The sequence below is a fragment of the Oncorhynchus keta genome, chromosome 9, assembly GCF_023373465.1.
Source record: "Oncorhynchus keta strain PuntledgeMale-10-30-2019 chromosome 9, Oket_V2, whole genome shotgun sequence".
Lineage (NCBI taxonomy): Eukaryota > Metazoa > Chordata > Actinopteri > Salmoniformes > Salmonidae > Oncorhynchus > Oncorhynchus keta.
The window spans coordinates 44794181-44815693 of NC_068429.1; the positions used below are offsets into that span (position 1 = coordinate 44794181).

General features: G+C 42.0%; 2 protein-coding genes across 5 annotated transcripts; both read left to right on the forward strand.

The window, feature by feature from the left end:
* The first annotated feature begins 7493 nt into the window (after positions 1-7493).
* Positions 7494-12925, forward strand: ptgdsa (prostaglandin D2 synthase a). Of its 4 annotated transcripts, none has more exons than XM_052525994.1 (7): positions 7494-7694; positions 10732-10874; positions 11033-11109; positions 11340-11450; positions 12233-12346; positions 12457-12484; positions 12570-12925. In XM_052525994.1, exons 1-6 carry the CDS (start codon positions 7599-7601, stop codon positions 12480-12482), a joined length of 567 nt encoding a protein of 188 aa, XP_052381954.1. In that variant the 5' UTR covers positions 7494-7598; the 3' UTR covers positions 12483-12484; positions 12570-12925. The 4 variants fall into 4 exon arrangements, with proteins under 4 accessions (XP_052381954.1, XP_035632638.1, XP_052381955.1 ...); XM_035776745.2 differs by having other exon boundaries at positions 7495-7694; positions 12595-12925; XM_052525995.1 differs by having other exon boundaries at positions 7495-7694; positions 12233-12334.
* An 800-nt stretch (positions 12926-13725) lies between these two features.
* ambp (alpha-1-microglobulin/bikunin precursor) lies at positions 13726-18806 on the forward strand. Its single transcript, XM_035776747.2, has 10 exons — positions 13726-13900; positions 14545-14687; positions 14810-14886; positions 15170-15286; positions 16159-16260; positions 16406-16467; positions 16724-16811; positions 17184-17351; positions 18013-18186; positions 18637-18806. The coding sequence occupies exons 1-10, from the start codon at positions 13787-13789 to the stop codon at positions 18663-18665; spliced, it is 1074 nt and encodes a 357-aa protein (XP_035632640.2). The 5' UTR covers positions 13726-13786; the 3' UTR covers positions 18666-18806.
* Positions 18807-21513: the final 2707 nt, after the last annotated feature.

Consider the following 21513-nt stretch of genomic DNA (forward strand, 5'->3'; position numbering starts at 1 on the left):
CATGTAGTAACCAAAAAATGTGTTAAAGACTTGTTTCAGACTTGTTTTTCAACAGGACAATGTTGACTGCTTTTCCTTCACTCTGCAGTCCAATTCATCCCAAACCATCTCAGTTGGGTTGAGGTCGGGTGATTGTGGAGGCCAGGCCATCTGATACAGCACTACGCCTTCTTGGTCAAAAAGCCCTTACACAGCCTGGAGGTGTGTTGGAACAATGTCCACTAAACTGAAACCATATGTGATGGTGTATCCCTGCAGAATGCTGCCATACTAGTTAAGTGTGACCAGCAAAGCAGTGTCACCAGCAAAGCACCCCCACACCTTCACTCCTCCATGCTTAACGGTGGGAACCACAGATGCGGAGATCATCCATTCACCTACTCTGCGTCTCACAAACACATACTGCTGTTGGAACTAAAAACCTCAAATTTGGACTCTTCAGACCAAAGGACAAATTCCCACCGGTCTAATGTCCATTGCTTGTGTTTCTTGGCTCAAGCAAGTCTCTTCTTATTATTGGTGTCCTTTAGTAGTGGTGTCTTTGCAGCAATTCGACCATGAAGGCCTGATCCACGCTGTCTCCCCTGAACAGTTGATGTTGAAGTGTGTCTGTTACTTGAACTCTGTGAAGCATTTATTTGGGCTGCAATTTCTGAAGCTGGTAACTCTAATGAACTTATCCTCTGCAGCAGAGGTAACTCTGGGTCTTCCTGTCCTGTGGCGGTCCTCAGAGCCAGTTTCATCATAGAGCTTGATGGTTTTTGCGACTGCACTCAAAGGAACTTTCAAAGTTCTTGACATTTTCTGGGTTGACTGACCTTCATGTCTTAAAGTAATGATGGACTGTCGTTTCTCTTTGCTTGTTTGAGCTGTTCTTGCCATAGTATGGACTTGGTCTTTTACCAAATAGGGCTATCTTCTGTATACCACCCCTACCTTGTCACAACACAACTGATTGTCTCAAACACATTAAGAAGGAAAGAAATTCCACAAATGAACTAATAAAAAGGCACACCTGTTAACTGAAATGCCTTCCAGGTGACTACCTCATGAAGCTGGTTGAGAGATTGCCAAGAGTGTGTAAAGCTGTCCAAAGGTGGCTACTTTGAAGAATCTCAAATACAAAATATATTTTTGGAATTACTACATGTGTCCATATTTGTTATTTCATAGTTTTGATGTTATTTCATAGTTTTGTAGAAAATAGTACAAATTAAGAAAAACCCTAGAATGAGTAGGTTTGTCCAATCTTTTGACTGGTACTGTATGTGGGAACTCCTTCAAGACTGTTGGAAAAGCATTCCAGGTGTAGCTAGTCGAGAGAATGCCAAGAATGTGCAAAAATGTCACCAAGACAAAGGGTGGCTATTTTGAAGAATCTCAAATATAAAATATATTTTGATTTGTTTAACATTTTTTTGGTTACTACATGGTTCCATATGGGTTATTTCATAGTTCTGATGTCTTCACTACTATTCTACAATGTAGAAAATAGTCAAAATAAAGAATAGCCCTTGAATGAGTATGTCTGTTCAAACTTTTGACTGATACTGTACTTACACTAACTTACCAACACAAACACACAGACACACTGCATACGCCCCACACATTTAACATGCGCTCACATTCACACTGATGCCACACACACACACACACACACACACACACACACACACACACACACACACACACACACACACACACACACACACACACACACACACACACACACACACACTTTCAAACTCATTACATACGCTGCTGCTACTGCTCAGTCTATTATCTATCCTGTTGCCTAGTTATTTTACCCTTACCTATATGTACATAGCTAGCTCAATTACCTCGTACCCCTGCACTTCGACTCTGTACTGGTACTCCCTGTATAGAGCTGTGTTTTTTTAAACATGTTTTTGTTATTAGTTATTTACTGTGAATTTACTCCTTGTGTCACTGTTTCTATTTTACTTTTTTAACTCTGCATTGTTGGAAAAGGACCTGTAAATAAACATTTCACTGTTAGTCTACACCTGCTGTTTACAGTGCCTTGCAAAACTATTCATCCCTCTTGGCGTTTTTCCTATTTTGTTGCATTACAACCAGCAATTTAAATGGATTTTTATTTGGATTTCATGTAATGGACATACACAAAATAGTCCAAATTGGTGAAGTGAAATGAAAAAAAGATTGTTTAAAAAAATTCTAAAAAAATTCTAAACGGAAAAGTGGTGGGTGCATATGTGTTCACCCCTTTGCTATGAAGCCCCTAAATAAGATCTGGTGCAACGAATTAACTTCGGAAGTCACATAATTAGTTAGATTGCACACAGGTGGACTTAATTTAAGTTTCACATGATCTGTCACATGATCTCAGTATACATACACCTGTTCTGAAAGGCCCCAGAGTCTGCAACACCACTAAGCAAGGGGCACCACCAAGCAAGCGGTACCATGAAGACCAAGGAGCTCTCCAAACAGGTCAGGGACAAAGTTGTGGAGAAGTACAGGTCAGGGTTGGGTTATAAAAAATATCAGTACCTCGGACCTCCCACGGAGCACCATTAAATCCATTTTATTTTTAAATGGAAAGAAAATGGCACCACAACAAACCTGCCAAGAGAGGGCCGCCCACCAAAACTCACGGACCAGGCAAGGAGGGCACTAATCAGAGAGGCAACAAAGAGACCAAAGATAACCCCGAAGGAGCTGCAAAGCTCCACAGCGGAGATTGGAGTATCTGTCCATAGGACCACTTTAAGCCGTACAATCCACAGAGCTGGGCTTTACAGAAGAGTGATCAGAAAAAAAGCCATTACTTAAAGAAAATAATAAGCCAACACGTTTGGTGTTTACCAAAAGGCATTTGGGAGACTCCCAAAACATATGGAAGAAGGTACTCTGGTCAGATGAGACAAAAATGTAGATTTTTGGCCATCAAGGAAAACGCTATGTCTGTTGCAAACCCAACAACTCTCATCACCCTGAGAATATCATCCCCATGATGCTGCCACCACCATGCTGTGGGGACGTTTTTCATCGGCAGGGACTATGAAACTGATCAGAATTGAAGGAATGATGGATGGTGATAAATACAGGGAAATACTTGAGGGAAACCTGTTTCAGTCTTCCAGAGATTTGAGACTGGGACGGAGGTTCACCTTCCAGCAGAACAATGACCCTAAGCATACTGCTAAAGCAACACTTGAGTGGTTTAAGAGGAAACATTTAAATGTCCTGGAATGGCCTAGTCAAAAACCCAGACCTCAATCCAATCGAGAATCTGTGGTATGACTTAAAGATTGCAGTACACCAGCGGAACCCATCCAACTTGAAGGAGCTGGAGCAGTTTTGCAAAAATCCCAGTGGCTAGATGTGCCAAGCTTATAAAGACATACTCCAAGAGTTTTGCAGCTGTAATTTCTGCAAAAGGTGGCTCTACAAAGTATTGACTTTGGGGGGGGTGAATAGTTATGCACGCTCAAGGTAGACATTTTTTGTCTTATTTCTTGCTTCAAAGTGTATATTATATATATTGTGTATATCAAATTATACAAAACCCAGAAAAATACATTTTAATTCCAGGTTGTAAGGCATCAAAACAGGAAAAATGCCAAGGGGGTGAATACTTTCGCAAGCCACTGTATGACGCATGTGACAAATAACATTTGATTAGATTATTTGTCTTCTGTTTTTCTGTTCTGTTGTGGCATTTAGGAACAACATTAAGCAATGGTAGAGAAGGTGGTGTGGCAGAGAAGCAGTAGTGAAAAAACTACCCAATTGACACACTTAAGTAAAAGTATAGATACCTTAATAGAAAGTTACTCAAGTAAAAGTGGAAGTGACCCAGTAAAAATACTACTTGAGTAAAAGTCCAAAAGTATTCGGTTTTAAATATACTTAAGTATCAAAAGTACATTTAATTGCTAAAATATACTTGTATCTGTCACGTCCTGACCTTAGAGAGCTTTTTATGTCTTTTTTTTGGTTTGGTCAGGGTGTGATTTGGGTGGGCATTCTATGTTCTTTTTTCTATGTTTTTGTATTTCTTTGTTTTGGCCGGGTATGGTTCTCAATCAGGGACAGCTGTCTATCGTTGTCTCTGATTGGGAACCATACTTTGGTAGCTTTTTCCCACATGTGTTTTGTGGGTAGTTGTTTTCTGTCTAGTGTTCTTCCCCAGACAGGACGGTTTCGTTTATTCACTGTTATTTTTGTTTAAGTGTTCAGTTCAATAAAAGTCATGAACACTTACCACGTCATGAACACTTTGGTCCAATTCCTCCTCATCCGATGATGACAGCCGTTACAGTATCAAAAGTAAAAGTATTAGTAATTTCAAATTCCTTATATTAAGCAAAGCGGACGGCACCATGTTCTTCTTTTTAAAATGTACTGATAGCCAGGGGCACACTCCAACGCTCTATATTATTTACAAAAGATGCTGTTGTGTTTAGTGTGTCCCCCAGAGCATAGGCAGTAGGGATGACCACGTGTTCCCTTGATAAGTGCGTGAATTTAACAATTTTCCTGTTCTGCTAAGCATTCAACATAATATAATAATAATATATGCCATTTAGCAGACGCTTTTATCCAAAGCGACTTACAGTCATGTGTGCATACATTCTACGTATGGGTGGTCCCGGGGATCGAACCCACTACCCTGGCGTTACAAGCGCCATGCTCTACCAACTGAGCTACAGAAGGACCACATGTAAGTACTTTGGGTTGTCAGGGAAACTGTATGGAGTAAAAAGTACAATATTTTCTTTAGGAATGTAAGTGAAGTAAAAGTTGTCAAAAATATAAAAAACGACTTAGGGCAAGAAAAAGTATGTGAACCCTTTGGAATTACCTGGATTTCTGCATTAATTTGTCATAAAATTAGATCTGATCTTCATCTTTGTCACAACAATAGACAAACACAGTGTGCTTAAACTAATAACACACACATTATTGTATTTTCCTTGTCTATATTGCATACATCATTTAAACATTCACGGTGTAGGTTGGAAAAAGTATGTGAACCCCTAGGCTAATCGCTTCTCCAAAAGCGTATTGGAGTCGGGAGTCAGCTAACCTTGAGTCCAATCAATGAGTCGAGATTGGAGATGTTGGTTAGAGCTGCCCTGCCCTATTAAAAAAACTCACAAAATGTGAGTTTGCTATTCACAAGACGCATTGCCTGATGTGAACCATGCCTCGAACAAAAGAGATCTCAGAAGACCTACGATTAAGAATTGTTGACTTGCATAAAGCTGGAATGGGTTACAAAAGTATCTCTAAAAGCCTTGATGTTCATCAGTCCACAGTCAGACAAGTTGTCTATAAATAGAGAAAGTTCAGCACTGTTGCTACTCTCCCTAGGAATGGCCGTTCTGCAAAGATGACTGCAAGAGCTCAGTGCAGAACGCTCAATGGGGTTAAGATGAATCCTAAAGTGTCAGCTAAAGACTTACAGAAATCTCTGGAACGGGCTAACATCTCTGTTGAAGATTCTATGATATGTAAAACACCAAACGATAATGGTGGTCATGGGAGGACACCACGGAAGAAGAAAAAACTTTTTTTTTTTTAAACATTGCTAAACGTCTAAAGTTCGCAAAAGAGCACCTGGATGTTCCACAGAACATCTGGCAAAATATTCTGTGGACAGATTAAAGTTGTTTGGAAGGAACACACAACACTATGTGTGGAGAAAAAAAAACACAGCACACCAACATCAAAACCTCATCCCAACTGTAAAGTACGGTGGAGGGAGCATCATGCTCAGGGGCTGCTTTGCTGCCTCAGGGCCTGGACAGTTTGCTGTCATCGACAGAAAAATGAATTCCCAAGTTTATCATGACATTTTACAGGAGAATGTAAGGCTCTCTGTCCTCCAGTTGAAGCTCAACAGAAGTTGGGTGATGCAACAAGACAACGACCCAAAACACAGAAGTAAATTAACAACAAAATGGCTTCAACAGAAGAAAATACCCCTTCTGGAGTGGCCCAGTCAGAGTCCTGACCTCAACCCGATTGAGAAGCATGGCCTCGGGAGCGGTTCACACCAGACATCCCAACAATATTGCTGAACTGAAACACTTTTGTAAAGAGGAATGGTCCAAAATTCCTCCTGACCGTTGTGCAGGTCTGATCCGCAACTACAGAAAACGTTTGGTTGAGTTTATTGCTGCCAAAGGAGGGTCAACCAGTTATTAAATCCAAAGGTTCACATACTTTTCCCACCCTACACTGTGAATGTTTACACAGTGTGTTCAATACCGACATGAAAACGTATAATTGTTTGTGTGTTATTAGTTTAAGCAGACTGTGTCTATTGTTGTGACTTAGATGAAGATCAGGTCAAATTTGATGACAAATTAATGCAGTAATCCAGGTAATTCCAAAGGGTTCACATACTTTTCTTGCCACTACAAGTAGTACTGTCTGGCTGTAAAGCATGCATACAAAAACATTGGCAAGGGAAAGTCAATATTAATACAAATACAAAGGCCCAGTGCAGTCAAAAAAAAGTGATTGTCCTGTGTGTTATATACTGTATATATCTACACTATGAGGTTGGAATAATACAGTGAAATTGTGAAAATCCTGATAATGCCCTGATAGTGTAAGAGCTGTTTGAAAAGACCGCCTGAAATTTCTGCCTGTTTTGGTGAGATGGAGTTTCGGCCTGCCTGGTGACATTATTAAATTAGTTAATAGACCAATAAAAAAGTGAGTTCCAAACCTATCTGTCAATAGCAGCTAGTTTTCAGTTTTTTTTTTCATTTCCACTCAGACCACCCCTAGACAGTCCTAGCTAAATTCTTGCTTGAGAAATTGCTCTTTGCTATGAAGCTATTTTTGTTTCTTTGTGACCATTTTATTTTAAAACAATCACAGTAAGATACTTAATTGTTACCCAGAAATGATTTGTATTGAGATAAAAAAAACGTCTGCTTTGGACTTAAAACTGTTTAATTACATTTAGCTCTTCTGAGAGTGTTTCCCAATGTATGACTCAATGTATGAGTCAAAAACAAAGGCTTCTTGGTTGGTAAAAGGACAAACAGTGAATTGAATAATTGTTTAAAAAAGCACAAATGCCCCTTGTCTGAATACTTTAACTGATGTATTTGAAGGGTGGTATTTGAAGCACTCCTCTGTCCTGTCAGGAATTCAGGAATTCAATGTCCTTCAGGAATGCTCACCAAGGATTCAGGAGCCAACTTGTCTATCATTCCGCGTTCACATGCTGGTCGGAACTAGGAAACTCATAAATGTCCAACTTGCTAACTGGTTGAACGCGACATGTTTATAACTACAACCGTTTAGCAAGTCTGAAATGTCTGAGTTTTCTAGTTCCGACTGGCACGTGAACGCGGCATCATTCCCTCTCTGCCTGCTGCAGCTGAGCACTTCAGCTCAGCTTCAGCTTCTGATCAATGATTGGCTGGGCAAATAATGGGCGGACTTGAGAAAAAAATTGGCATTGCCACTGTAGTCCAGCTCCAGTGCAGCTTTTCACTCTTTTACAGTTCAGTTTGGTTGCAGAACAGTGTACTTGTCTTTCTCTCCTCCTCTCTCTCTTTCCTTCTCTTCCTCTGCCACCAACCATGAGGATCACCTTTGTGACAATGGCCACGGCGATGGTGTGTTTGATGGGTGTCCATGGAGACGTGCAGCCTCAGAGAGACTTCGACCTGCAGAGGGTGAGACCAGACTCAAATCAAATCAAAGTTTATTTCTTGCATACACAGAGCGCAATGTTAAAGCAGGTGCAGCGAAACACGTTCTATCTCCAAGCAGTGCAGTAAATGTCGAACAGTACAATACTAATACGCACATAATCAACAACAACCAAAAGAAACAAGAAATATCCGAAGGAGCCAGAGTCATGTCAGAGTCCATGCTGCTTCCTTCTTTCAACTGCTTGCTTTAATTACCCAGGGTGCATCAGTGAAGGGCCTGCTCTGCTTCCACAAGACATTACACATCACATAATCTTTGTGGGAAATGATTAAGCTCATTTTTAGAGGGCAATGGCATACTGTTCTATTGGTTTTTCATTAGGTGACGCATAACTTTAAAGGGCAACTTCCTGATTTGGCATTGTTTTAGATTTGGTTAATTAAGAAATGCTAGAGGTCATGACTGAATTCAAACATTAGTTGCTTTCAGGGTGTGTTTTGATGTGGTGTCTCGTGTGTGTTCGCAGGTGGGAAGAGCTTTCCAAATTATTAAGCCAATTAGCTTCAGCCGGCTAGTGTGCGAATTGGCAAAATTGGTTTGACTTTGGATAGCTTGTTATGGGCCGTCAATAAATTACAAAATATAAATGTGTCAATATTGTGTCAATATTTTCATGATCAATATTTTCATGATGCACAAATTAATATACAAATTTTGAAAGCATTTAATGAGAAAGCTTGAGCTTTCTCATTAAATGCTTTCAAAATGTGTATATTAATTTCTACAAGGTTGAGGTTTTAAGCCATTGAAATTTGGAGCTATTGGGTTATTTACATATTGTTCCACAGGCAATACAATCGGGTTGTGTGCAGCTGCACTCCAAATTGATGATTACTTGTGTGCTGCCAGCTGTGGGCTTGTGGGTAGGATTGAAACAAACCCAACCTTCATTTATGTTGTGATTCAATCCCGACCACTAAACTGTTTTGGACAACAGTGAATTTATGACCAAAATTATCCTATTTACACGTTATACTCAATTCTGACAGTGGAATAAATGTTTGACTCATGTCAATGCCACATAGGCAGTTTCCTAAATGAGAAGTTGTTTTTTAGGGGCAGTTTCTCTTCAACCTCGACCTCTAGTCCGTGAGTCTATTATTTAAATAAGTCATAGACATGTTCCCCGTCCCCACATGTTCAGTACTCATTGGCTGTCTGGTAGGGAACGGAACGTTGTATCCGTGTGGTTGGGACGGGGCCGCATTAGGATAGAGGCAGAAGCTGAACCCAAAGCAAACAGTGCTAGGGTCAAAGGTCAGGCAGTCGGCAGGGTTGCAAAACAGATATAATGACTAGCAAATGCACGCTAAGTTCCCTCGGCCCATGGCCCATGGACAGACACAGATATAGAACTAACTTCCTTATTAGATAATTATCTACAGCACCAGTCAAAAGTTTGGACTCACCTACTCATTGAAGGGGTTTTCTTTATTTTTACTATTTTCTACATTGTAGAATAATAGTGAAGACGTGAAAACTAAAATATCAACACATATGGAATCATGTAGTAACCAAAAAAGTGTTAAACAAATGAAAATAGGTTTTATATCTGAGATTCTTCAAAGTAGCCACCCTTTTCCTTGATGACAGGTTTGCACACTCTTGGCATTCCCTCAACCAGCTTCATGAGGTAGTCACCTGGAATGCATTTCAGTTAACAAGTGTGCCTTGTTAAAAGTTGTGTTGTGACAAGGTAGGGGTGGTGTACAGAAGTTAGCCCTATTTGGGAAAAGACCAAGTCCATATTATGTCAAGAACAGCTCAAATAAACAAAGTGAAACAACAGTCCATCATTACTTTAAAACATGAAGGTCAGTCAATCCGGAAAATGTCAAGAACTTTGAAAGTTTCTTCAAGTGCAGTCGCAAAAATCATCAAGCACTATGATGAAACTGGCTCTCATGAGGACCGCCACAGGAAAGGAATACCCAGGGTTACCTCTGCTGCAGAGGATAAGTTCATTAGAGTTACCAGCCTCAGAAATTGCAGACCAAATAAATCCTTCACAGAGTTCAAGTAACAGACACATTTCAACATCAACTGTTCAGAGGAGACTGCGTGAATCAGGCCTTCATTGATGAATTGCTGCAAAGAAACCACTATTAAAGGACACCAATAAGAAGAAGAGACTTGCTTGGGCCAAGAAACACGAGCAGGAGGTCGCGGGAGGTCCATGGGACGAAGCACAATTGGCCTAGCGTCGTCCAGGTTAGGGAGGGTTTGGCCGGCAGGGATATCCTTGTCTCATCGTGCACTAGTGACTCCTGTGGCGGGCCTGTTTCCTCCGACACATTGGTGCGGCTGGCTTCCGGGTTGGATGCGCGCTGTGTTAAGAAGCAGTGCGGATTGGTTGGGTTGTGTACGGGAGTTGTAGCGATGAGACAAGATAGTAACTATACTACGAAAACGGGGTAAAAACAAAAAAAATAATGTTTACATAATGTTTTACCCATTTCATATTTATATACTGTATTCCTATACAAGTATATACAAGTACTGTATCTACATACAAGTACATCCTATTCAACTATTCTATCCACGTATTCTTCAGGCAGGTTTGACTCCCTTTGTGTAGCCTACTATCTCTATGTTATGTTCAGTTTGCACTAAATGCCGTATGACTGGGTAGTGTTACTCTTATAGAGTAGCTCTGATAGAGCAACTCCAGTGGGTTTGACTCCCTCTGTGTGTTTTTAAAAAATCTATTGAACCTGTATTTAGGCAGGGAAGTGCGGTTGAGACCCATGTCTCTTTTGTAAAGGAGCAGCAAACAGTACAAACAGTACTGTCTGCGTGTTGGCCTGGTGTATGACTCCCCAGGCTAGGGCTCTGGTACAGCCACTCTGCTAGGTTGACTTGTGGGTTTAACTCTGTCTATGTGTTCAGTTTGCAGGGAAGTGGTACCGTGTGGGCCTGGTGTATGACTCCCCAGGCTAGGGCTCTGGTACAGCCACTCTGCTAGGTTGACTTGAGGGTTTGACTCTATGTGTTCAGTTTGCAGGGAAGTGGTACCGTGTGGGCCTGGCGTATGACTCCCCAGGGTTTACTGCCCCATACAGAGACAAGCTGAGAGTGTCCATGGGCATCCTGAATCCACAGACCAACGGCGACGTCAACCTCACCATGTGGACCCAGAGGTGGGCAGGAACACATCATTAAATACAACACTAGAATGGACATTGGCATTCTGGCAAAATAACCACAGGACTGACATCCTGGTCAGGGCATTGAAAATGTACTAAAAATGGGCATGCACATTCATATCGTATGTTCTATTTTTTTTGCTTGTGTGAAGATCAACAGGTTGCCGCAGTAAGCTTTACACGTATGAGAAGACAGCGATACCTGGCGCCTTCACCTATTTCAGCACCCGTGAGTCCTCTGCCTGCCAGCACTAATGCTATGCAGCTCAATAACAAACCAGTAATTATACCCCCCCCCCCCCGACCATCCGCTCCAGACAAAATCGTCCCATGGCTGAATGTAGTTGGGGGACCCCTGCTGTACAAAGTCGCTGATCTTTGCGTCAGTATTGTAGTCTTCTCTTCTTTTTCCGTTTTTGTTGTTGAAAATAATGAGAAAATATATTTGTGTTTTTCCAGGCCATAACAAAGTAAAGGACATCACAGTAGTGGAGACCAACTATAATGAATATGCACTGGTCCTGAAGCACAAGAAGATGGACAGAGAGTACACACAGGTGGCCCTCTATGGTAAGTCCGCTCTTCGTGGTAGAGGTGTGACTGACCAGGTTTAAACCAGTGTCTCTCATGAGCCAAAAAACTTTTTTTTTTCTACTTGCCCAGAGTCAGATGAACTCTTTTGTATATCTCTTTTTGAAGTTTGAAGATAGCTTATTCTTAGCTATCGCAAAGACTGGAGGGCAAGGTTCACCTTACCATCTCTGTTGCATAGGCTTAGAATGGGGCAATATGCTCATAACTCAGGCACATTCGAAATTGGACGTCTAGCCATGTCCTGAGGAAAATTCCTTCAAAACGGGACACTTTTGACAACAGTGAGTGCTATTACCATCAAGTAGGCTTGGGTTTTGCTAGGGCACTGTGGACCAGGGTTGTGGACGAGCGTAATCCCTTAACTTCAGATAGACTCCAGATCAGAAGGTCAGGTGTTCAATCCCAGTAGTGGACACTCGTATTTATTACAAAACGTTTCCTATTCCAAACCTTAACCCTTACCTAAATCATTCTGAATGTGTGCCTAAACATATTGTTTTAACCCTATCCAAAACCTTAACCCTTAACCTTTAACCCTATACCTCGAAATTTGGAGCAACTTCAAAATTTGACGTTTGGAGAAACGGAACAATGCTGAGCGGGAGGAGTAAACTCAGTGTCAAAAACACATGGAAATGTAATGTTTGTAGCAGCTTTGAAACTTGACATTTGGAAAAACATGGATAAATGTCTAATTCTGGAGTGAGACTGTACTTTTGCTTGCATCAAACGTTGCCATTTCGTCCGTCTGCCTGCAGGTCGTTCTCAGAAGGTAAAGCCTGAAGTGATTCAGAAATTTAAAGACTTTGCCACATCTCATGGATTTCCCAAGGACGCCATTCTGACCCCACCACCTGCAGGTAGTAGCCTAAGTATGGACACACACAGACACAAACAGTCCCTACATTTCACGTCTCTCAGCTGTACGACTGAAAGCAGACCGTGTGTAACACAACGTTGTCGTGCTCTTTGTTGTTTGCAGAGAACTGTCCTCCCTATGGACGCTAAAGGTGAGTCACTGGAAATCCTTCCTACAGACAGTCTATGTTGTGGTCGACTGACTACCGGAACACTTGATATTTGAATAAACTGCAGGTTTTGTTTTTGTGCTCTCCTTCAGATCAGAGCAACATCATGATTACTCATGGATTCGCTTCGCCGCACCAGTTTCCCGGCACTCTCCTTTACACCACACGTTTCACTGGGCAACAACAGAACCTCAACACGCTTTACCTCACAAGGGTGAAATAGTATAACCACTAATGACAGATGCACTCTTAGACAGCCCGTCTTATTTTATTACCAACATCCTCTCTGATGTCTGTCTGTCTCTTGTCCCCTCGGTACAACGGACAGTTAAATTCGCCTTCCTTTCTGAATCCGATAAACAAGGGACGTCATTGTCTTGTATAACACTGCTATGGCTGAATAAATTCTAGTGTTCCTCTGCCTATGGTGCTACGTGGTGTCTGTGACCTCATTGTCTTTTTCTCTGCCTATTGGATCGCAGCCCTGAGCGCATAAGAGTGTTCGAGCGATTAAAGGGAGAGAGAGATAGAATTGGAGAGAATGTGAGATAGAGACGGGATACAGAAGAAACTTGGACGACATATACTTAGAGAGTATTGTTCAACACAGAGTAGGAACATCGATCAATCAGAGCGGGCCAATCAGGATCCAGAACCCAATAATCAATATTGTTACCCATGGAAAGGGTGTGTGTGTGTGTGTGTGTGTGTGTGTGTGTGTGTGTGTGTGTGTGTGTGTGTGTGTGTGTGTGTGTGTGTGTGTGTGTGTGTGTGTGTGTGTGTGTGTGTGTGTGTGTGTGTGTGTGTGTGTGTGTGGGGGTATGGTAGTGTGTGTTTATGTGGGTTTAGTTCCATATGTTTATCTGAGCAACTCATGTTCATACCACATACATAACAGGTTACATGTTTTTGTGATGAAGAACCACAGGGTTCAGCCCTTGAGCAATAATTGATTTCGCTATGCATGCTACAACTCTGTGGCGCTGAAATGTAATGATTTTTTTCCCTCGTTAAATTCCACTTTGATGTCCAATGTTTCAGAAAAAGGGACAAACAGTCAGATAAAGAAGAACTTTGCTCTGTTTGCTGTTTGTTTTCTGCTGGAGCTTGAGGGGGTACAGAGAGGGGTAAATACATATGGGTCAATGCTCTCTGGTTTGCTAGCCTAGTCCAGTGGAGGGATGGAGGGATCTGAGGGTTGGAGGGGTGGGTGTGATCTCCCAGCAGATCCAGGGGCTCAGAGGAAACTCAGTCGGAGGTTCGTATCGGAGACACACAGACAGAATGCAGCAAGGTGCCATACTTGTGGTCCTTTTGGTCCTGGTGAACTCCCTCCATGGTGTGCCAGTGCTTGCCGAACCGCTCTTCCCCACACAGGAGAACTTTGACCTGAGCAAGGTAAGAGTTACTCTCTTAGTCATCGCGGTTGCTCTTTCTCCCTTTTTCGTAGCCTTCCCAAGGAGTTTGCTCTGTCTCTCTTGCGTTCTCTCAAATATTCTTCAATAGCACAGCCGTAACCAGTTGCACGTTTACAAATGGTGCATACTGGATGGGTAGTTGTCTGATTCAGTTGAGAGGTCAAAATGTGTTTGCTTTTGATCAGCTTGTGCGGTCTAAAGTGTTTCTATGAGTACCTGTTAATATCTGTAAATACTGCATTGTTGGTCTGTAAAAAAAAACTCCATCTTGGAACCCAGAACCAAATTATGTTTTGGTTAATTATGCCACATGACCTGGATTTTAACCTTTTATTTTAAACCTTTTCCGGAAATGATAATTCGAGCAAAAATGAAAGCAATAATTTGTCTGAGGATAACAAGAAATGGGGACAGTTTGATGAAAAAGCTTTAAATAAAAGTTCAAATCCAGGTGACACGTCTCTCTCTCTCTCTCTCTCTCTCTCTCTCTCTCTCTCTCTCTCTCTCTCTCTCTCTCTCTCTCTCTCTCTCTCTCTCTCTCTCTCTCTCTCTCTCTCTCTCTCTCTCTCTCTCTCTCTCTCTCTCTCTCTCTTCCTCCTCCCCCCCCCCCCCTCTATGGGTCAGTTCATGGGGAAGTGGCATGATATTGCAGTAGCTTCCACCTGTCCCTGGATGCAGCGCCACAGAGGAGACTCAGCTATCGGCATACTGGAGCTGCAGGCCGGGGACACTGAAGGCAAAGTCAGCATGAAACGCAGCATGAAAAAGTGAGGTTACACACACACATGCGTGTGTCTCTGAACAGCCTCTAACAGTGCTACTGGATTCACCATAGCTTGACTAAATATATTATGGATGTACGTGTGTGTGTGCGCGTGTGCGTGTGTAGGCACGGGACATGTAAGCAGATCTCCGGTGATTATGAGCTAACAGACACACCTGGAAGATTCACCTACCACGTTGCCAGTGAGTCTTTAATGTCTGTTCATACCCTGAATCCACGAATCAAGTCATATCCCTTACCTCCTGGGCACTTGTATTTCTGAAAAAAAAACATGTCCCCTCTGATATGCAAGATGGAATTGTAGCCAATGGCTTTACACCATTCTAATACTCTCAGAATGGGAGGTAAAGGGCCAGGGATTTTAAAACAAAATGTATACCACTGTCTTACCAGCCATATTTATAAAGTCAAAGATGGCGGGTCATTGACAGTATGTACTGTATGTCTGTGTTCTCCTCCATGCAGAGTGGGGGGCTGATGTTGATGCCTATGTCGTTCACACTAACTATGATGAGTATGCCATCGTCATGATGAGTAAACAGAAGACAGGTGGCGAGAAGACCAAGTCTGCCAAGCTATACAGTGAGTGTCACTACTAATATGGAGCAGATAGCCTAGCGGTTAGTGTTGGGCCAGTAGCCGAAAGGTTGCTGGTACAAATATCCGTACAAATCTGTCGATGTTCCCTTGACCTAACCCTAATACTAACTTGCTCCAGGGGTGACGGGCCACTATGGTTGACCCTGTGAAGCGACACGTTTAACTGCACCTATCCGGTGTTTCTAACAAAACTTTTTAAAAATATAGATTTTTTTTTACTAATGCACCTGTATAACACAACACCACTGAGACAATGGGCGGATTCGATTATGCTGAGCCGCAGGGCCCCGGGCAAAGGCCTGTCACGTCATCCAGAAAAAGCAGGGAGGGAGGTGCTCTCTTCTCAAATCGAACCGTAATCTGTGCTGCTCTGTCATTTTTTTCAACGAGGCATCGTCCAGCATCATATACAACATCTCTTTGCCCTGTGTAAATGTTTGCATTTGTCATTAGGAAGGCACTTTTGCATGGGAAATCACAGAATCCTACTAATTACTACCCATGCTTAATTACATTGCTTTTGTTTTGAGCCAACTTCGCCGAGGCCTTTGAACAGAGCACCTGGCTCACACCTGGGAGGTAGCCCGGTTCAAAATCTGATGCAATCAACTTTCAGCCGATGCAAAACACGCCTACACATGCGCCCGGGTGAGATTAGGAAGGCCCAAACAGAAATAAACAAAAATATGACAATGACTTTAGGAGTTGGCAGGACCACAAACAGATCTGGGACCAGGCCATTCACAACTATAATGACACAGCTATAATGTTATTATCGTATAAATATATATTTTTTTTACGGTTAGTCCTGTATATTCTGCAGCAGAACTAAACTAAAATGCTGCCTCCTTCAGGCCGCACCATGGAACTGCGGACCACTATCTTGGACGACTTCAGGAGGCTGGTGAGGGAGCAGGGCATGGCTGACGACACAGTCATCATCAAACAGAACAAAGGTACAGACACACAAACGTGAGCAAAACACACGCGTACACAGGCAGGCAATGTGTGCACACAGGCACAAACACACACACACCTGTGACATCCACTATGTGTCTGAACATTCTTTGACCTTTGAACCCCTGCTGTCTCTCTCCACAGGCGAGTGTGTACCAGAAGCAGAGCCTGTAGCAGCAGAGCCTCCATCTGAGATTACGGCACCGGTACTTCCTGTATTCAATGATTCAAGTTTCAATGTTGAGGTTGTACCCCGTATCAGAGACGGAGATTTCATTAAAAAGTGGATTTGGTTAAAGGAATTGAAGAAAGTTAATCAAATTCCAATTCCACATTTTCTTAATTGAAAAGCTTTGAAGATAATTTGAATTGGATTTGGAATTTCAGGAAACTTCCTGAATTGACTGGAATTGAAAGAGAATTGACCCCAACCCTGCTAACTTCTCACCTGTCTGTCTCCAGAGAGCTAAGAGGAACATAGTCCTCCCTGATCCTGCCCCTGTGGAGGGCTCCGGTATGGGTGATGACACCATGATCTTCCGGAGTGCAGGTGAGAGTGCATGATGGGCCTGCTAGCTATGCCATTGACCTCTAAATTGAAGGTTTAGCTTGCACTTTGTGTGGGTCTAGTCAGTGAATCTCTGGAAGCTGATAGAACCAATTATGTATATTACATATACAGTATATTGTATACATAATGTATGTCTATGCAGGGATGGACTGGCCATAGGGAAATTCTGGCAAATTATAATTATTTGGCTAATAACAGGGTCCTCGGAGGGGAAAATTATCCGGTGTTTTAGAAATTCCAGATTTCTGGTCCCAGTCCACCCCTGTGTCTATGGTTAGCACACACAATGCACTGCACTTACCAGACTGTCTGACAAACAGTTCTACACTGCTACCGTGCATCTCTCCTCAGAGTCCTGTAAGGCGGAGCCAGACGCAGGTCCCTGTTTCGGGATGGTGCAGCGCTACTTCTACAACTCCACCAGTATGAGCTGTCAGCTGTTCACCTACGGAGGCTGTATGGGCAACCAGAACAACTTTGTAACCGAGAGGGAGTGTCTGCAGAGTTGCCGCACTGAAGGTGAGGGGATAGAGTGTAACAGAGGTGGTTATTCTGTAGGCAAACCACACTCGAGTGATGGGTAATCTTGTGGAAGACCTCAAGACTTCCGTTAGCTCCCCAGAGCTAATGCCTTGACTTCAGCTCTGTGGGCTAATACAGTCTTGTAGGAGACGCAGGTTTTACTTCCACCGGACAATTTACTACAAGCTGTTTGTTTATTATCTATGCATAGTCACTTTGCCCCCACCTACATGTATAGATTACCTCAACTAGCCTGTACCCCCGCACACTGACTCAGTACCGGTGCCCCCTGTATGGAGCCTCTTTGTTATTCTTGTTTTACTTTTTATTTTAGCCTATTTGGTGAATATTTTCTTCTTCTTGAACTGCACTGTTGGTTAAGGGCTTGTAAGTAAGCATTTCATGGTAAAGTCTACACTTGTTGTATTCGGCTTAAGGGCTTGTAAGTAAGCATTTCATGGTAAAGTCTACACTTGTTGTATTCGGCGCATGTGGCAAATAAAGTTTGATTTGATAACCTAGTTGATAATGTGGCAATGCTCAACCCACTTTTCTGATACATTATGGTGCTCATGATAGTATCCCATAGGCTGTGTGTAAAGACTAGATGGTCTCTAATGTGTTATCCTCCTGTCTGGTGGGGTGTGTCTCTCTACAGCTGCCTGCAGAATGCCCATGGATGCTCAACCCTGCACTGGGCAGCCCAAGATCTGGGCCTTCGATCCCAACTCTGGACTCTGTCTGGAATATAAAAAGGACTACTGCCAGGGCAACAGTAACAAGTTCTACTCCAAGAGGGAGTGTGACGAGTACTGTGGGGTGATGAAGGATGGTAAAGAGAGATCTATATACATGCTCACACGCATACATGCATCAGCTAGTGACTGGATCGAGTTGCAACAAACACAGTTTTATCTCAATTTCTTCATTCAAAGACTCATTCATGGACGCTCTTACTGACAGTCGGGGCTGCTTTGCGTGATGTAGTGTTGTCTCTACCTTTCCCTTTGTGCTGTTGTCTGTGCCCAATGTCGTCTGTACCCTGTTTTGTGCTGATACCGTGTTGTTGTCATGTTTTGCTGCTACCATGCTGTGTTGTCATGCGTTGCTGCCATGCTACGTTGTTTTATGTAGTGTTGTGTTGTCTCTCTTGTCGTGATGTGTGTTTTGTCCTACGTTTTCATTTAAAGGTTCAATTAAAAATATATATATTTTTTAAATATACAACTAAACATTTTAATATGGCAATATATTTTCTTTTGACTGTGTATTTGTGTTACAGGAGAAACTGAGTTCCTGAAAGCTAACTGAAGGAGATTAGAGGTCATAAGGAAGAATACATCCTAACACATGAACACACAGCACAGATCACCGTCTGGGTTAGTCGTCTGACAGAATACCTAGATCATTCAATACAGAATAGAACACAACACAATAAAATTATGGATTAAACTGCTTGGATTCATGTCTTTATGTGAGCTTTGTCTTTTTCTTTTACATCAATAGTTGTCATAAAGTGCCTTACATTAACAAAGTCTTCATGAATACATTTCATTGAGTTTATATGTGGTTGACCAACATTGTGCTTCTCTTGCTTGGAACACAGAGTGCTCAATTCAATCTGTGGCGCTGAAGAGATGCGCTACAGTGCGATAGCACTGTAGGCCTAGATTCAATCAGATTAAGCTTTAATTGGCGAGAACCAACACCAGCATGGCTGATGGTTTTGGCTGTGTCTGAGGTGGAACTGCATTGGAGCTGTCAAATCATTGATCAGCTGGCTGCTCTTGTGATCACGAAGCCACACCCGTCCCACTCGCATTAGAAATCCGAGCGAGAAAGTGTGCGCTCTATAGAAATAAAAAATATAAAATAATTGAACTAAATAATGAGGATTTCTAAAAGCCTAATTGAGGTGTATATTACATCCAGGGGTGAGAACAGATTTCATTTCTTACAGATACAGGACACCCAATTGGGCGCACACTTTTTGTTATGTAGAACAACAATTACAGGGTAGCCTACTCTGCTGACACTGACAAACAGATCAATACAATGTTTTCTTATTTTGACGAAAAGGGTTACACGAACACAATAGGATGTCTATCTACCTTGGAGGAGGAAAAACTGTCCAAAATTGTGTTTTTAAATGATTGCGACATGCCTGGCTGGGTCTCTCAGCTTGTCCCTGACAGTCGCAACTCAACAATCCTCTATTTGGGTAGCGAGTGCTGCAAATACCAAATGGTGGGCCCTTCCGACTGTAGGCTATGTGATGTAAAAACATTCCACAGCTTTAAAAAAAAAAGGAAAAGAAGCTAATGATCCTCTGTGGTCAAATCATGCTTTCTGGTGTTGTAGCCTATTATGAATAATTGTATTTATTTCTGTATTTAAGTCTGGCAGCCCAACTGATTGGCAAAGGTACTGCAAATTAAGAAATGTGACTAAACTAAATAAAAAGAAACTACACTATGAAACAAATAAATAATATAAAGAATTGGTAGTAAAAAAAAAACCTTTGGGGCACCTTAAATGAAATTTTGGTTAAAGACGATAACTCGGCCTCTTCATTCATTGAATCAGATGACTCATTCATCACAAAGCCCACTGATAATGCAAAGTACTTTAATGACTTTTTCATTGGCAAGATAAGCAAACTTAGGTATAACATGCCAGCAACAAACACTGACTCTACACATCCAAGTATATCAGACCAAATTTGAAAGACAATAATTGTACTTTTGAATTACGTAAAGTCAGTGTAGAAGGTGGAAAAAAAATGACAAGCCACCGAGGTCTGACAATCTAGATGTAAAATTACTGAGGGTAATAGCAGACAATATTGCCACAATTTAAGCCTAAGAGAGTGTGTGCCCTCAGGCCTGGAGAGAAGCTAAAGTCATTCCACTACCCAAGAACAGTAAATATCATGACACAAGGTGAGACCCAGGTGCAGACACATGAGGCAGATGGTTGGAGTCTTACAATATTTCTTAATCCAATAGCGTAAGGCAATAGAATAGTAATGGACAGGCAAAAACGGTCAAAACCTGAGTCCAAACGGTACCGAAGGACAGGCAGAATCAAGATCAGGACAGGCAGAATCAAGATCAGGACAGGCAGAATCAAGATCAGGCAGAATCAAGATCAGGGCAGGCAGGATGATCAGGCAGGCGGGAAAGTATTCCAGTTTGCCAAAACATAACAAACATACAAGACAAGCTGACACTCAGAGACAGGAAACACAGGGATAAATACACTGGGGAAAATAAGCAACACCTGGAGGAGGTGGAGATAATTACAGGAACAGGTGAAACAGATCAGGGCGTGACAGTAAAGCCCCCTTTACTGGCTCAAATAGCCGACCAATCAGCCTGTTACCAACCCTTAGTAAACATCTGGAAAAAAGTGTGTCCAGATACAATGCTGTTTTACAGTAAACAAATTGACAACAGAATTTCAGCATGCTTATAGGAAAGGACACTCAACAATCACAGCCCTTACACAAATGACTGATGATTGGCTGAGAGAAATTGATGATAAAATGATTGTGGGGGCTGTCTTGTTGGACTTCAGTGCAGCTTTTGACATTATTGGTCATAGTCTGCTGCTGGAAAAACATTTGTGTTATGGCTTTACACCCACTGCAATAATGTGGGTAAATAGTTACTTGTTACTTTAATGGAAGCCTATCAAATATAATCCATTTAGAATCAGGAATTCCCCAGGGTAGCTGTTTAGGCCACTTGTTTTTTTTCCATTTTTACTAACGATATGCCACTGACTTTGAGTAAAGCCAGAGTTTCTATGTATGTGGATGACTCAACACTATACACGTCAGCTACTACGACGACTGAAATGACATCAACACTCAACAAAGAGCTGCAGTTAGTTTGAGTGGGTGGCAAGGAAAAAGTTAGCACTAAATATTTCTAAAACTAAAAGCATTGTATTTGGAACAAAACACTCACTAACTCTGATGCAATAAATAATGTGGAAATTGAGCAAATTGAGATGACTACATTGCTTGGAGTAACACTAGATTGTAAACTGTCATGGTCAAAACATATTGATGCAGTTGTAGCTAAGATGGGGAGAAGTCTGTCTATAATAAAGCGATGTCCTGCCTTCTAAACACACTATCAACAAGGCAGGT